Here is a 17,673-nt window from a genome sequence, read left to right as displayed (position 1 = left end):
ACACTGTGCTTCTGAAAATGAAAGCAGATATTGAGGAATAGAGTTCCAAAGCTACAAACTCACATTACACATGTTTGGATACGTGCACTTCATTGCTATTTGTGCTTGGCTAGGTATGCTTTACATTAAGAATTATCCACATTTTATTCACACACAGTATATGATGTTTCAAGAGTTTAAAAATCCCCACCAATTATTCTCAACAATTCCTGTGCCCAGGGATTGACCTTAACTTATTAAAGGATGAAACTTAAAACACTGTTAAAAGTCACAAGTACTATAAATAATTTTACAAAACAAAAATGCCTTGTAAAAATTACGTAATTTAAAATAAATTAAAATGCAAGGATTTAAACAAAAATGAACTAAAGAATTTTATTGACATCACAATACATTCAATAGCAATTAAGAACATTACAGCTGAAAGAGAATGGCATGTTTTATATTCTTAGTAAGCACTACCGTTTTTGAAAAATGTGAAGTACAAAGAAATCCTAACAAGTACTTAACTCCGAGCAGCATTTCCAAAAAATACAGCTATTTACAGATCTTTTGTTTTTAAAAAAGAGGTTCAGCTTTCACCTACGTAGCCACAATTGTGCCTCTATAATGAGACAAGCCCTTTAAAACTCATGGAATTTTTAAATTTATCACTAGCGCCATATTGTTCCTCAGCGCTTACGACGAGGAGGAGTCATTGATCTGAAAAATAAAGAGAAGGGGGAAATTAAAGAGAAAAATAATAATCAAAATTACACACACACACTCTTCAGGTTTAATCATCATCTTTCCTTCTTTTAAGAAAAATGCAATTCTAAATGCCCCCCTCCCAAATGATTTAAAGAGGTTAGCTTAATTTGTAAAAATATATAGGTTGCAGGCATGATGATGAATATAAATACAAATAAATACATAAATCAAATAAGAAACTTAAAATAATACTACCTTGATCGTGATTTAGACTTGTGTTTGCGGCTTGCCTTCTTACCAGACCTTTGAGATTTCTCCACAGACTGTGACCGACTATGCTTCGATTTCTTAGGCTTCTTTTCTTTGATGCTACCTGGCGACTCAGAACTGCTTCTTGTGCTAGATTCTGAACCTGAACGCTTTTTGCTATCTTTGGTAGAACTTCTCTTGCTTTCCTGCCTAGAATCATGCCTTACAATTTTTGCACATACTGAATCGCTGTGGGACAGAGTTCTTTCACTATCTCTTTTCCTCTTTAATCTCTCATCGTGGTTGCTGGCTTTACTGTCTTTTTCTTCTTTTCTCTGTTTTTCTTTGCGTTTCTCCTGGTCCCTCTCCCTCTCCCTGTTCTTTTTCTTATCTTTTTCCATGCTTCTACTGCGTTCCTTTTTCCTTTCCTGAACTTTCACATCATGACTGTGTTTGTGCCTGTTCCCACTGACACTTTTACTCTGGTCCTCACTTTTACGTCTATCTCTGCTCCCACTGCGAGTGGAATGGCTAGCCAGCCTATCCCTTGAGTGACTATTGCTTCTACGCCTCTCCCAGTTTCTGTCATGGGAAGGACTACGGTTTCGTCTCCTCTCTCCCCTCTCTACACTCCTATGTCGGCTAGATCTTTGCCTTTCTCTTACCTTGGCCCTACTCCTGCTCCTCTCTCTCCTGTTTCTGTGTGAATAGCTCCTGCTCCTACTGCGCCTAACCTTATGTGAAAGGGATCTGCTGCGACTACGTCTCTTTTTTCTTTTGGGGGAGGAAGAATGTGAAGAGCTGCGGCTGCTGCCTGAGCTACTGCTGTAGGATGAACTAGAGGCTGTGCTGCTGCTGCTGCTACTGCTGCTTCTACTATTGGCGCTTGAGCTACCACTGCTTGAACTTTTGGACCTACTCCTTCCTGATCTCTCTCTCTCTTTAACCTCTTTTTTGGGTTCAACATCTGGTGTGGTTTCATTTGGGGACTTTTTCTTCTCACTGAACACCTCCTCCTCTTCCTCCTCTTGTTTCACATCCTCTGGCGGCAAATTGCTGCTTTGCTCTTTACTGGCGAGTTCACTCATCTCTTTTGCCATCTTCTCATTCTGGATTTTTTCTTCTGCAAATACATTTAAACTGTTGTTCAGTATCTGGTTTTACTTCTGGAACAGCTTGCATGTTTTCTAGCAAGCAATTGCTACAATTACATGTTTTCCTCTACATATATGCAGAGCAATTTCAAGTGCTTACTATACATCCACAATAGCCTATTCGCAGGACTGCAGTGCCTAAGACCTTTCCCTGAGTCATCTACAGAGGTTTCAGGCAGCTTCAATATGTTGGGCTTAAAAGTACTAAATGCCAATCAATTTTGTCTTATTCAGAAAAGACCGTACATTAACATAAAAAACACAAGTGGTAATTTTAAGCCAAGAGGGTCCACAGATCCAAGAAATCTGTACTTAAACCAAGAACATAAAACTTGTATAACAAGGTCATTCTTTTACAACCTTTCCACTGGTTAGAAGTCTGTGGGTTTTACTTCTGAGTAAATACCCATTACATCATGATATTAAAAATCTATTTTAACAAGGGGATGAGACAAGTATACTAGGAATGAAACCTAATAAGAATTTCTAGTTAAAAACAAATCATGTATCCATTTTTGTAACCTTACCCCTCCCAAATGTCCACAATTAAAGCAAACAATATACTACTTGTCAGCACCTGAAGCAAACATGTGCCCTACCTTCTAACTGTTTCTCTAACAGTAGCTGCTGTTCTCTCTCCTTCCTCCAAAATGCTTCCTGTTTTTGCCTGATTCTGTGTCGCAGTTCCTCATCATCAGTATCAGACGACTCAGAGCCTCTGTCACTTCTTTCATCGTCACTGTCTCCTGATCCATAACCACCCAGTCCACCTGCGTGCATAAAGCCTAGTCTATCACGAGGAAAGAGTCATTCTGGTTCTTAATACTTCTGCAGGGCAAAGATGAAAGCATATATTGCCCTTCTTTCACTTCTTCACTGAAGAAGCCGTTTATTCTGGAGGAAGTGCCAATGCTGGTTGACTGGAGTGTTCAAGGCCCGCACATTTGAACTGTTGTTCAGTACCTGGTTTTACTTCTTCCGGAATAGCTTGCATGTTTTCCAGCAAGCAATTGCTACAATTACATGTTTTCCTCTACATATATGGGTAAAAAAGCTCCTTGCAGAGCAATTTCAAATGCTTACTATACATCCACAATAGCCTACTTGCAGAAGTGCAGTGCCTAAGACCTTTCCCTGAGTCATCTACAGAGGTTTCAGCCAGCTTCAATATGTTGGGCTTACAAGTACCAAATGCCAATCAGTTTTCTGTTGTTCAGAAAAGACTGTACATTAAAATGTACAGATATGAAATAGGAATGGACTTCTCTTCCCCCAAAAGACAGATCTGAAAAAAGTAACAGACTGGTAGAAAGTAATCTTGATCATCTGATACAGAAGCATTTTTACTTTCTTTCCCAGGTCCTCTTACTCTTTATATTTGCTTACAAAATGCATTTAATCTCACACAAATAAGCTCATCACCAGTGGTCAAAATATTTATTTAGTATCACAAAATTAGACATAACTGTACTATTGGTGTTACACTGACATGTTAACAACACTGTTTAAAATATTACATCTCCAAATCCAATTCTGAATTTCACATCCAGCATGCTGCACCACTGTATTGAGTGCTGGCTATGACAACTCAAAATGTTGGTCTGATTTTTTTGGTGTGATTTTTTAAAAAGAAAACTAATACACAATAGTAGATTGACAGAAAGTAACACAGCTGAATTCAAAACAGGAGAAATAATTCCTTAAATGACATCATATTTTAGTTAACACTTAACCTATCAGGCAAAATTTTTTAAAAGAAGCAAATTTATTTCAGAGGGCCAGCATACAATATGCTTACAGAAGGAAGAAAACTACTGCACAATTTCACAAGTTTCAGAAGACGTGTTTTGCCTCTCTAAGATACAAGGAAATTATCAGGGGTTTACTTAATGCATTCTGAGTTACTGTAATCTAGTTTCAATATACATTAAGAAATGCAAGGCAGAGCTAGCTATCTCCCCATTAAGCCCCTCTTAAAAATCAGTAACATACTTACCAAGACCAGTTAGGGAAGCCAATGCACTGGACTGTGCCAGCTGTTTTGCAGGAGCTTTGTATCACATCAACAACAGGAACAACATGTTAACACAAATAGCCACGATTTCATAGTCATGAGAGTCTATGGTATTGTTAAATCTACTACTATTGCTGTTTTGTGGAGGAGAGAAAAAACATTAAAAGCGTATAATCCATTGAAAACCCCAGTCATTTTCTGGCCCTGAATGTTTAGAAAATTAAACTCTGAATTAATAGTGGATAGCTTTAAGAAAATCATTCTTTAGTTATAAGTTTCAAAGAGAAAATCATCTGCAGTCAACAAGGTATTAATTACATACAGCTATATGAAATAGTTACCTGCTTTTGTTAATACAATAGCTGGCTAACAGTGAAAGCAAATTAATTTATTTAAGCTTGCCTTTTGCTCAACTATATTTGAACTATAAATGCTATCAGAAAACCATTTAACATAAAAACGTTACAATAATTTAAAATAAATGAATTTATATAATGGAATAAGTGAAGTTAATTCACAATACACTGCACAGAACAATACACTGTACAGAACAACAGTAAATGATTATTAAATCTGAGTTGTTTCAAATTCTCTCCCTTACATTCAGATCAATTTTAGGTACCGAAACTATGGATTTAAAATGTTGTAAGACATGCAAAAAGAAGAATATCTAATGAGATTAATAGAAAACATAGGCATACCTTTTATTGCTTTTCGGTGGACATCTTTAGCCACATAATAAATTTCTTCATTTGTGACATCTAGGAGAATTTCTGTCAGCAGCATTTTTGTTAGCAACATCTGAAAAATTTTAAATATAAAACAGTTCAAATTCCCAGCAAGAACCCTTTACTCATTCAGGTTAAAAAAAGAATGGCTCTGTTTCACCCATAACATTTTTTAAATAGGCTTGCCAAGTCCCCCCGGGGGGCGGGGAAACCCCTGCCCCAGAGGCCCGTTCCCCACCGCCGGCGGATCAGGCCCCGAGGGGAACCCCACCCTAGTGTGCGCGTCACCAGGAAGTGACGTTATGACGCCGGGCACGCTGGGGGCGGGGCCACGGTCATCCGAGGGAAAACTCTATGGTTTTCCGTCGGATGGTTGTCGCCCCACTTTTTTGGGGCGGAGGGGGGGAGGGGGGTGCGCGCTTTGCGCGCTCCAGCCACAGACCAGGAGTCCCCTGGTCCGGAGTTTTTCCAACTTGGCAACCCTATTCTTAAACCACTGAAGCAAAGCATCACCCATAAGTGGGCGTCAACATGGCAAATGGGGTTTGTTAACCACAGTTAGTCTTAAATACGGTTCTGCATTCTGTACAAACATGGACATCGTAGCTTACTCCTGGCTAGGGACATATGAACACCTGCCAGTTTGGCTCATGCTCTGTTCACTGATCACAAGCAGGGACGATTTTTCGAGGACTGGTTCAGTAAGTCATCAATCTGTTTGCCGGTATTCAACATGTTGCTTCACTGTATTTATTCCTAGCCATGCATTGCGACTGAGGGGTGACATGATTGAGGTTTATAAGATTATGCATGGGAAAGAGCAGGTAGAGAAAGAAGTAATTTTCTCCCTTTCTCACAATACAAGAACTCGTGGGCACTCCATGAAATTGATGAGCGGTCGGGTTAGAACGGATAAAAGGAAGTACTTCTTCACCCAAAGAGTGATTAACACTTGGAATTCACTGCCACAGGAAGTGGTGGCGGCTAGAAGCATGGACGGCTTCAAAAGGGAATTAGATAAGCATATGGAGCAGAGGTCCATCAGTGGCTATTAGCTACAAGGTATAGATAGGGACTCTGGGGCAAGTGATGCTCTGTCATCTTGGTGCTTGGGGGGGTCAACAGTGGGATGGCTTCTGGTGTCCTGGCCCCACTGGTGGACCTCCTGATGGCACTGGTATTTCTGGCCACTGTGTGATACAGAGTGTTGGACTGGATGGGCCTTTGGCCTGATCCAACATTGGCATCTCTTATCACATTTATACTATATAATTCCTTACTTCATGAGAGTTCAGTTGGCTTTACTAATGTAAACACCTTCCTGTTCGTCCATATACATAACACCAAGTGAGTGGCAGTTATCAAAGCAGCCTGGGCTTAAGAAAAAATAAGGATAAAAGACAGCTATTATGCTTTTTAACCTAACACGCAAGTGGGAATATACCAGAGAGCTTCCACTATCTGAGATGTTTATTTTGGCTGGTTACAGACAGCATAGCCAATGAATTAATAGAATTCCCTTCTTAGAGAGGCTCACTTTGCCGCATTTCTATTGGCCTTCAGAGGCTTAAATAAAGGCTATTTTATTCAGACAGCATTAGGTATCTGGTGTGTTTGTGTGTTCTTAGGAATGGCTTGCTGTTAGGCATAGTTGCTAACCTGAGCTATGCTGTTTTACTATTCACATCCCTCAGGGTTGTAATCTGTTATTTGTCAGGATGAATACCAAATGCCCCCAAACCGATCATCTGAATGGCAAAATGCTCCAGAAGTCAAGATGCACATGTAGCCAAATTGTGGCAATACATATAGTTCAAAAGACTTGGAAATAAATGCTGCAATGACAAGTAGTACACACAGTTCTCCATTTCCTTGTAGCCTTAAGAGCTACTAATAACATTTCAAGCAGAATCAAGTCACAGAACCATATGCACAGCTTAACATGTTATCAAGCAATCTTTGCTACTACTTTCTTTGAGTTCTGGAATTAAAGGGGAACTTTAATTATTAATGTGGCATGTTAATTTGCTTTTTTCTGGCTATAAGTTTGAACCTTGTCTACTATTCTAACACATTTGATAGAGTGTACATGCAAAAGAAAACTCATACCTTGAATAAACCTCTGTTGATCTTAAAGGTGCCATTGGACTCTAAGTTTAATTATTAAAAAACCCTCAAATGTTTTAATGGAGAATGCAACCTGTATTTATCCCAAACTTATCCATACCATCTGAAACTCTTTTTCTTCCTCTGTCATTTCTGGTTCACTTTGCTCCTCTTGTGGAGCTGGAGAGGGACTTCTGCTGACTTTTCCGCTACTTGTGGCTTCTACGTTATCAAGATCTTCATCTTCATCATCACTGTCCTATAAAAAAGGGGGGGGGAGTTAAATATTTCAAAGTGTAAACATGTTCACATGTAAGCCAAACTGATAGGAAAAAACAGCATAACTCTACATTGTTTTATTAATTTCTAATTCCTTTGTACCTGTTGCCTGTCATTACCATGTTCAGAGAATTGCTAAGCAGCTGTAAAAGACATGGTTAGCCTGCTACCATCACTACCACTTACCGACAGCAGCTGATTTTTCAGCAAATATGCACCTATTACTAACTTGACAGACAGATTTAATGTACAAAACTATAACTATTATGAAGAAAGGCTTTCACTTACAAATTTACTTTTCTGGGGTAACCGAGGCCCATCCTCTTCTCCTGGTTCCACATTTCCCTTCTTCTCTTTTTTAGACAGCTGAGAACGCTGCTGTTCCATTCTCTCTTTCTCCAGCTTCTTCTGCTTTTCTCGTTCCATCTTCTCTAGACCCTCACGAATCCAAGCAGGTAGAGTTCGACGTTTAACAGCATCTTAACCATCACAAAGAAAGGTGGTTAACAGATATCCACATGAGAATTGTGGACAAAAATGACTCTAATTACACACTCTGGTTGTTGCTGTTGTTGTTGTTTTTAGGATTTTAAAGAAACCACTGTCATTAGGCCAACAGAGATGTCGTGGCAGCAAACATAAGGGTAAAGATCAGTTTGTGGCTGCATTCATATAAAGTACAAGGGCGGGAAGGGGCAACAGAACCCTTGCCCTGAAACTGTTCCATCCTGCCTTAGCTATTTTTTCCCCTGTGGGGCTCCATGACCAAGATGGTGAGGCAAAGCACAAGAAAAGGACAAGTCCAGCAACCTCCCATTTCCACTCCTGCACTTTAAATTCCCCATACACTTTATATTCAGCACATGTCCAGCTGCTACCGTAAAAGTTAAGCAATTCCTTGAAACCTTGATATAGATTTTTTTATTGAATTGGTGTATATGACTGCAGCATGAACACTGCTGGCCTGGTGCAGCCCAAAAATCCTACTGGCAAGCTGCATGTTCAGAACCATCACCTGTAAAATTTACCCAAATCATATGTCCCTGAGCACAAAACTCATAAACATCCGCTTAAGTCCAGGCTGAAGCCAGGATTTTACACAAGACCTATTTGCCCTTACTGTGCTGGAACTGGTTACACCGACTCAAGGCACTACAAGCAGTCACAAGTGAGCATGGTGAATACATACCAATTTGAGGAGGCTCCTGTTTCACAGGCAATGTGATAGGGGAACGCTGACGATCTCTGAATGCTGGCCTTTCCCTGCGGTTCTGAGGAGGTGCAGGAGGTGCTGGAGGTCCTGGAGGCCCTGGGGGTCCAGACTGCCAGTAAGGTGGATGAAACCCACCTTGGGGTGGACCAAAAGTAGCCCCATGCTGAAAGAGTAATGAAGTTCATTTTCTTTCATATCAGTGCTATCATTCCCTAACCCTAACAAGTGGGTGTGTCCGCAGAAAGTGCAGTAGAATGAACAGCAATCCAAGCACACAGAAAATCCGTAACTTCTATGCAATGGCTTGCATTTTTCTGTGGAGTTCAAGATAAAGCTTTTTTATTTGAAAGCACTAGGCTTGACTCAAGGGCTACTTTAGTCATGCTCAAGGGTTTGTGAATACCCAGTGGATTTCTGTACTCTCCCCTCTGAACAACAGAATCCTATGCCGTATCATTAACTGTTCGCCTCTGTGAGAAAAGCAGTATAGGGTCTGCCTTTCAAGAACCACAAACCCAAACTATCGTTTGAAGCATGGGTTTAGTAGCATGGTTCTTTGGATTCCACCCTTTACTTTAATCATTTCAAGTAATTAAGACATGTTTAACAATTTTAGTTTTTCCACTATGGTAATCTTGATGGGCAGAAGAGAATATGAATTAAGGCCTTGCAAACTCTTCCTGTAATATTAATGAACTGTCACCCTTCTGGTATAGAGCTGAGAGCAAGCCTAAAAAAGTATAGGAAGCTGAAATTTCACTACCAAGTGGTTTTCAAACAAATATATTCAACAAAATTTGTATTAATCTGACTGTACCATATGGCCTCTGAAGTCCAAATAAGCTGCCCGATAACTTATAGTCAGTAATGAGTGTAAGAAAGGATGGAATATAATGTCATATCTTTTGTTTAGTAGGATAGTGCTAGGTAAGAATCACAGTATGTCAATACTTGCAAAGGATTATGCTTGTCAACTGATTAATCATCTAATTGTATTAAACAGTCACTACCGAAACCTCAATTCAGTTGGCTTTTTGAAGATTTAAGTGGAAACAGTTTCTCCCCCTAAACTTCAGTTACAGCAAAAGAAAAGCTACCAGTCACTGTGAGAAATGAAAGATCATCTAATTTTTTTGTTTCAATCCATTTTGGTAAGCTAATGTATAGGAATTCCTGTTACTGTCAACATACCAGAACAGAAATGGCTTAAGAAAGTTTCACGTTTCATCAGTATTATGGAATATCCAAATTTAAGAGAGATATTTTCAACTGGGTATTATCAAATTAGTTCTTATTGTTGGAAAGAAAATCATTGTGGGTTCAATTTCAAGGGAGTCTTAGATAAAATGTAGGAGGACATGCCTTTTTAAAGTTTCGTTTCCATATTGTATGGCATTTGGAAGAGGCAGTGCCATGTATGTGCGGCGTACATGGCTATGCACCAATCACACTCAAGACAATAATTTAAAGGTATATTTTCAGCTATAAATAAAGATTTATCTGATCAATTTATCAATTACAAGGCTTGCAGCCTTTATAAAAAGTTAAAATTATACAAGGCTCAGAAAGATGTAACTTACAGGTCTAATAATTCTGTTGATTTAAAATAGGAAAGAAAAATAGAAAACCACATGAAGGCTTCAGTCTTCTCCAGTGATGTTTATTGTTCACTAACCAAAAGCAATTGTTCAAAAACCTGTACTATTTACATGTCTAACAAGCATCAGACTTAATCCCTGTATTACACTAATATTCTGATGTAAGTGACATTTCAGAAAAAATCAGGCACGTTTTAAGTACCCCTGAAATGAATGGACAGAATTAACTGTCTCAGAAACAAGCACAGCTACTGTGTGAATAGGGGTTCTCGCTGACTCCTTTCAATCTGTATACCCAAAGGAAAATGCATAGTAGTATTGTCCTCACTGAGGTAAATGGGTATACTTTTTCAAACATGAAAGCCTCTTGGCCAGCACAAATGGCTGAGCTGGCACTACTAGCTACAATTCTGTAGTTACATACTGCTGACTGCAATTTCTGCAGTTAATAATTTCACAAAGGCTCAAGCATGCGTGTCTAGATGCAGGATTTTTTAAAGACATTCTTCTCTATACACACTGTACATAACTTGTTTCCAAAAGTTAGAGTGGGCATAAAGTCTTCTTTATTCACAGAAGCAAACCATTTGGAGATAGAAAAGATCTACAGATATCCAAGCTATCTTCCTCAATAGGTAGTTCCTTCCCACAGTTCATTTGCTTGTGTATTTAAACATTTTGTCTTCATGGTTTTAATACTTTTGTCTGGTACACAAAACTTATCATGCTGCATAACGCACTGGAAACCAGGAGACTGTTTTAATTATTATACAAAAGTGTAATCATTTGGAATAGCTAATTTTTTTAAAAAGGCTTAGTCTTACAATCAAACTATCAAGCATCCTCATGATGCATGTATTTTGAAGAACGTCAAACTGTATCTGAGCAAACAACAGACTTTGCTGTAGACTCTGCTGAAAACCGGCGTTAGAGGAACACCTCCACGGAAGGGACTCTGCCTGTTTACAACATTTAAGCAACAAATATGTTTCACCTGATAGTCAAACTGGTTCACTGGCCCCATTGCAAAGTTATCAGGTGGTGGTCCCCCAAAGTTGTGATTGTTCTGGTTAAATATATGCCTGTTGTCAGGGGCAAATTCCCCACTGTCCTGACTGTTGCTGTCTTCAGATGGAGGAACAATATCCATTGGGCCCGGAGCTGGAGGAATCCACGGCTGATCTGGAGGTGGATGAGGGGGCTGATGGGGTATGCTCCATTCTGTTGTGGATTCAAATACAGTGTTAATAAAACATTTTAGAAGTTAACATTTTCTTCCTTTGTTAAAACTGCCCAAGTCTCTTTTTCAAACACAGGAAATAAATACAATAAAACCCAGAACAGCAGTTTTCCTGGATAGAACTATCACTGGTATTCCTTCTTTGATCATCTCATATTGCCTAAACAGACGGAAACATTCAGGAAGAGCCTTCACTCTTTTGTACTGCATTGTCTAATTGTAGACCTGGAAAAGGGACATGACAAAACTAAGGTGGGGAAAAATGTTGCTCCCAGCTATAGCATAGCTGTGGTCTTTTAAGGCTCTATCCCTTCCTTATTAGCATGTCATGGCAACAGGCACTCAGAGAGGACCCATTAAGGAACTTCAGCTAAATCCTTTCCCTCTCAATGGCCCTGCCCAGTCTAATCTGTACCATATCATAACATATCTAAGAAGGTGGGAACCTGAAACAAACTTCAAAGGTATTCTGTCAGTGAGCATACATTGTGATATCACAATGTACATGGGATAGAGTGTGAAACCTGAAAAGGTTTCAGGAAAAAGAGCTATCTCCAGGCTAACAGCTTACATTCCTTGGTAGGGACCAATGGCCCACCATAAAAAAACCTAGTACTTATATCAATCACTAGAGCTGAGAAAGAAAGCTAAAGAAAACAAACTCTCTCAATGTGAGACTGAACAGAATAGTGGAGCCATTTTGGACACATATTTACCTTATTCATGACAAACTTTCCCTCTCCTGGAGAGAGCGCTAAAAAACCAGGTTTATAAATGTGCAGCATGGCTCAATTTGAACTGGAAAAGAGCCAGATGTAGAGGGTGCCAATAGGCTAACTCCCATAATGTTGTCAAAACACAGGGCAATCAATCCCACAATGCAATTTTGATACTAGTTTTAAGATGCTTATAAGCTTGTTTTTCAGGATTAAGGATGAGCATGGAAGCAATGAAAAGTCCGTGTGCTGTTTTTTTTAAAAAGTGGCTTGCACATTTGATTCTTAATGACCACCAGAGCTGGCTTTACTGTTGCTGTGTGTGTGATACAAGCTGCAAGGCCAGGCTCACCCTGCAGGCATATGACTAAATTCTACCTTTACCAACCACTGATTAACATTTCTAGTACAATCAACACAATACTATAAATTCAAGGCTACAAAATTCCCAGGGAAAAAAGCTGTTGTCAATAGCGGGCCTGACCCAAAGCAGCACTGGCTGGTTATGAATACAATCCAGGGTGACACCACAAAGATCCACTAGAGTCAGGGAGCAAAGAGTACTTGGATTCCATTCCACACTTTATCAAAGAGAAATACTAAAAGCCAACAGGGACTGGAACCTTCTTGTCAGCACTTCTTTAAGAGGCTTTCTCCTAATTAGGAAGATATGGGCATGGAAGTATTAGACTCCGAAAGCTGAAGTATAAAGAAACACACCTGGCTGCCACATTCTGTTGAAGTTTGGATCTCCCTGGAAATTACCATGGTTGTTTGGACCAGGTTCCATTCCTGCCATCTCCTGGCCATTTGGCATCATTCCTTGCTGTTCCACTACACCTTGCTGCCCTGATGCTTCTCGCTGAGCAATCCATGCTTGAGCTAATGCAGCCCAGTCAATCTGGCCTGGAATTAAAATTAGATATCAGCATACAGTTTTTTATGGCAGAATCAGAAGACACATCTGTTAGGTCCATATAAATAGAATCTTATTCACATGCAAGAAATAAAGTGAAAATGATTTTTAAAATTGTGTTCATTTCATTTAAATATATTAACCAGGCCATGATCTACTTATTTTCCTCTCTCATATAAATAAACTGCAATATTTGCGGATCATATTTATAGAAACACATTTCTATAGCAGATATTATATCCCAGTGATAATCATTAGATTAGCACAATTAAACAAAACAACCCTATTTAGAACATTTTAATGCTGACTCTCCAAGAACCTTCCTGACGCAACTTCCAAAATAAAAATAAAAAATATGAATTGAAATACTAATTAAAATTATTTCGTCACACTTCTTTTCAACCCTTCATTTGTTATACATGACAAGCTCTGACATATGCTGATACGGATAGCAAAGGCTTCAATTCTACACCATTTAGGAGTAAGACCTGCTTAATTCAGTGGGACTTACTTCCATGCAACCAGTTACAGGATCAGGCTACAAAGGTGTAATCCACCACACATGCTATTTGAAACACCATAGAAACTTACCAGATTTAAGCAATGTTATTTGTGAAGCATCATAACCCGAAGAGCAATCTATGTCCCATGGAAACGCAATGCAAATCTCCTCACTGATTTTAATGTACCCAGATTGTACTGTACCTTTTCTCTGCCCCTTTCCTGAAATTCTATTTTTAAAAGAAATGCCCACACTTAGGCAATCAAAAATTAATAGGTCATTGACTACTGGAATGCTTCTATTTATCTCTTCATGTTAATATTAATAAATGTCTGCGTAGCACTTTAAGTGTTCAAAGTGCTGCACATAAAGAAAAAAACAGCGGGCCTATATATGATGAAAATGTTGTAGGTTGAAGACAATAGCAGATTTGAAGGCACTTCAGACTGTCTTTTCACAGTCACAGTTTTCCCAACTATCTATCACCTTTAATCTTCCCTTTTCACTCTGTCGTACGTTATTAGCAAAGGAAGGCTTTCATAATGTAAAACTTATTATCAAGTATCAAAGACTGCCAAGATTTACAAAACCAGAGTATAAAGAACACTAAAATATAGGGAATTGTACAAAATCAGGTTCTTTAGCTTAGTCTTCAAACTGTTGTATCATAGACTACTAATCTAGATCACTTATTCTTTGAGAATCACTAGATTTTTTCCCCATAATGTCTGTTCATGTAGCAGGCTGGTACGTAAAATAGTCTTCCAGTGCTCCTAGGCTGCTTTATTGAACATGCAGAACTAAGACAATGGGAAAGCACTGCTAGTTTTGCATATACTTGATGCCACCAAGGTGCTTGACTTGCAAGACTTTCTTTCCAAGGGCAAATGGATGCCTGGACAAAATGGAATGCGCAAGAGTTAGCCATTCCTACTTGCTAGTATGCAATGCTTCCCCTTTCTCTTCTTCATGTGTTCAATATAGGCACACTGGAATACAGATATATTTATTATTTATTAATTTAGCAGAAACATAGTTGGATCCCAGAGAACATTTCTGTTGATATAAGTAATTCTGTCAGTGCAGCATGACTTTCTCATGTATCCTTCACCTGCTATAGCACAAATTACCCCTTAAAACACTGTGGTGGAGCATTTCAGGGGACATTTTGGGATGTAGCAGGAGGGAAGTGCACAAGTCATGCTCTGCAGTGATGGAAATCCTTCTATCATCAGAAATGCTTAGTGAGATTCTCTACTCCTTGCTCTAGAGAAGGCCCTTGGCCATTTCTTCTATTTTCTTTCTTTAAGGGCCACCTGAAAATACCCTGTAGCAAAAATATCTTTACTCTGAAACATTTTAAATAATGATATAATGATCAGAATGATGGATTTCCAACCTGCCTGTTGGTTAAAAGAAAAAAAGAGCCAAATACTAAGGAGTATATTTGTCTGATTTCTCCCTATTCTTTTTAATCCATGGCACACAGTCTTCTCATAGCTCATGACAGAACCCTCATCCAATGTCTAAAATTCAGATCACTGTGCTAGCTTCCCTGTTGAAAGCATTCTTGCAGCAATTTACTTACTTGGATCTTGCTGGTGCTGAAATGACTGCATCCACTGCTGCTGGTTCAAAGGCCACTGTTGCCAAGGCTGCCCACCTTGATCCCACATCTTTAGTTCTTTATATATTCTATATTTGATCAAAAATAACATTTTACAGCTGAGTTGCGCTTCATGTTTTGAGTCATTCAACTGCACACCATTGATATTTAGCCCCTTCAAAAGAGGCAAAGCAGTAAGAATTTCATTTGGAACTAAAAAAATTAGCTACTAAAAGTGATTTTTAAAAAGTGTTTGGTTTTTTCCTCTTTCCATGTACAGTCCAGAAACACCAACAAGCCAGTAAGAATGCAACTTACAGCTCTGCCATCATATTAGTTACATGCCCCAAGTCTTGCTCTTTTTTACCCCAGAGGTGAACACTGCCAATGGCCTGCTCAATTTTGAGTCGGAGGACCACAGCTACTATGCAGCCTCAATATCTACAATGACTCTCTGCCAAAAAAACAAACAAAGAAACCTAGGGAGAGAAATACGAAGAGACGTATTTACAGAATGTATTTTAAGGCAGTCACACTGGGGGAAAAGGTGCAGCTGAAGTGCGGCTTTTTTGAGCTGCATCAAAAGAGAAGCGCGGCGGCGGGATCAGACAGATCCCCCGAGCCACTGCGCAGTTGCTCCCCGGCATGATCAGATGCTGGGGGGAAGCCACAGAGTGAGTGAGGCGAGCCCGCTGTGCATGCACGCGCATGCGTAGTTCTACAGGACCTCCGTATGCTGCAGGGAAACGGGCACGTCGGCGATCAGACACCGGCCCGTGCTGCGCATCAACAGGTAGGTAGCACTCTTTTGGTGCTACCTTTTTGCAGCGGGTTTTCGGCTGGAAGGGACCGATCGGGGACGGGTGCGCGCCGCTTCCCAGATGTTGTGATATGATCGTGCCCGCTTGATACGCCCCCGATCCGTCCCTCCCGCAGGGCAAATCCTCCCGTGTGACCGGGGCCTAACAATGATGTCTGAATACACACAGTAGTCCAAGAACACTTTTTAGTTTAAAGAACTCTTGGACTGCCAGAGTACCCTAAGAACACACTAGGAAGGTTCACAAAAGCATTAATGAGTATGGTGAGAACAAGATGTAATACCCACTGTAAAGGTTCTAATTCATAAAACAAACAAAAATTTGAAACTATGTAACCCTTGTATTACTTCTCAAAGATGCTCAAACTTTAATGAACCTCAATAATAAGAGCTGGGAGTACTATCACTTGTTACTGATGGACAGAAAGTGCTATCCACTCCAATATGACAACAGAGTCTGTGATGAGACATGCAAAGTTATTACAAAAGACGCAGGGCTCAACACACACTAGAAACAGTTATCTCCAGCTAAAAGACTCACACAAGTTACCTTATAAAATATCCAGCAAATGCTAGTTCCTTAAAAACACTAGAACATAAGATTTAGCCAACTCCTGAGACAGACTAATTTAAAAAAAATCTGTTTCAAAGCACCTATTGCACATTCCTGGATATAGTTAAAAGCACCACATTGATATTTTGACAGTGCTTTGTCAGTTTCTGAGATGACAGTTCTACTACTGTAAAATCAGTGTGTGGTTCAACATGAAAAGTCTTGATTCAAAATGAGAATCAAATATAAGATTCAAATAAGGCTTTAAAAATGAATACAACCCTCTGATGGAGAGAGAAGCTAACAAACCACAAAATGCAACTTCCTTCCAATTCTATGCATAGCACTGTAAGCAACAGAGACTACTAAAGGAAATTAACATTTCCATACTCCAAGACAATGAGAACAGATTGTATTTGAGAACCTGGGCGTGTAAGAGATAGTTGGCAGTACTGCTCTGCAAACACTTCAACAACACAGTGCTATCACAGATAGATTCTGCAGCAACTCTTATGCTTCCAGTTATGCAAGCAATTAAACAAACTTTACTTTTAGTACCACTTTGCTCATGTAGTGCTCTAGCACAAAGTGTAGAAGAGTTGTTTCATGAGCAGAAAACACCTTCCACATGCAGAAGGACATCTGAGGATCCAATCTTATGTGATTGTATATTTCAAGCTCCAGTTGAATGTATGGAACAGAACTATGCACAAATGTGGTAGATGTGCTGCTGACTTATCTGTCAGAGTCCCAGCCTTAATACATTCCAAACACACTGCAAAACATTCCTGTTTCACTCTGGATGTCAAAACCAGTCCAAACAAACGAGGTAATTTTAATTTCTAAACATTTTAATTGGATTTTCTGTTTTCTAAAATTGTTGCTCTCTATTCTGAACCCTTGGGGAAGGGTGGCATACAAATTGAAAGCAAAGAAAGAACACAGGTAATGGCTAGCATAAAGATGTCTGGATGGCTTTTTAAACAATACCAAAATAGGAATATTTTTTCAAGGCTTCGGTACATCCTGAAAAATTGATTGGACAGTTAATAAAGCTGTCACATGTAGTTCATAGAATGTTCAGCATGAAGAATACATGCCAAGAGAGAAAAATATCTTAACAACTGGTAATTCAAGCCTTGGTCACCAAAAACAAACAAACAAACCCTGGGCAATTGAACTTAGTGTAAAGATGAACACCGTTTCAGACACTGTTTATTAGGAAAAATATGTATTTACATTGTAATATCAATGTGAATTCTTTAAAGAATTTCATAAGCAAAAAGGGA

At 39.3% G+C, this 17,673-nt stretch overlaps 1 protein-coding gene across 2 annotated transcripts in view; it reads right to left on the bottom strand.

Annotated features, from left to right (window-relative positions):
• Window positions 1-438: 438 nt before the first annotated feature.
• The window catches only part of PNISR (PNN-interacting serine/arginine-rich protein), a 19,629-nt gene continuing 2,394 nt past the window's right edge, over window positions 439-17,673 (bottom strand). Inside the window, exons 2-12 of one of the 2 annotated variants that reach the window (XM_015424912.1) lie at window positions 14,994-15,100; window positions 12,708-12,893; window positions 11,026-11,252; window positions 8,410-8,596; window positions 7,509-7,699; window positions 7,063-7,200; window positions 4,809-4,908; window positions 4,090-4,143; window positions 2,693-2,863; window positions 946-2,062; window positions 439-702 (exon numbers count right to left, since the gene is read on the bottom strand). In XM_015424912.1, the coding sequence (XP_015280398.1) occupies window positions 672-702; window positions 946-2,062; window positions 2,693-2,863; window positions 4,090-4,143; window positions 4,809-4,908; window positions 7,063-7,200; window positions 7,509-7,699; window positions 8,410-8,596; window positions 11,026-11,252; window positions 12,708-12,893; window positions 14,994-15,081 (2,490 nt within the window). In that variant the 5' untranslated portion in view covers window positions 15,082-15,100 and the 3' untranslated portion in view covers window positions 439-671. Of the gene's footprint in view, window positions 2,063-2,692; window positions 2,864-4,089; window positions 4,144-4,808; window positions 4,909-7,062; window positions 7,201-7,508; window positions 7,700-8,409; window positions 8,597-11,025; window positions 11,253-12,707; window positions 12,894-14,993; window positions 15,101-17,673 lie in introns of both variants that reach the window. The other variant, XM_015424913.1, reaches the window with a different exon arrangement.

Source organism: Gekko japonicus, unplaced genomic scaffold, assembly GCF_001447785.1.
Source record: "Gekko japonicus isolate JY-2015 unplaced genomic scaffold, Gekko_japonicus_V1.1 scaffold1454, whole genome shotgun sequence".
Lineage (NCBI taxonomy): Eukaryota > Metazoa > Chordata > Lepidosauria > Squamata > Gekkonidae > Gekko > Gekko japonicus.
This window is presented reverse-complemented; position numbering and strand designations above follow the sequence as displayed.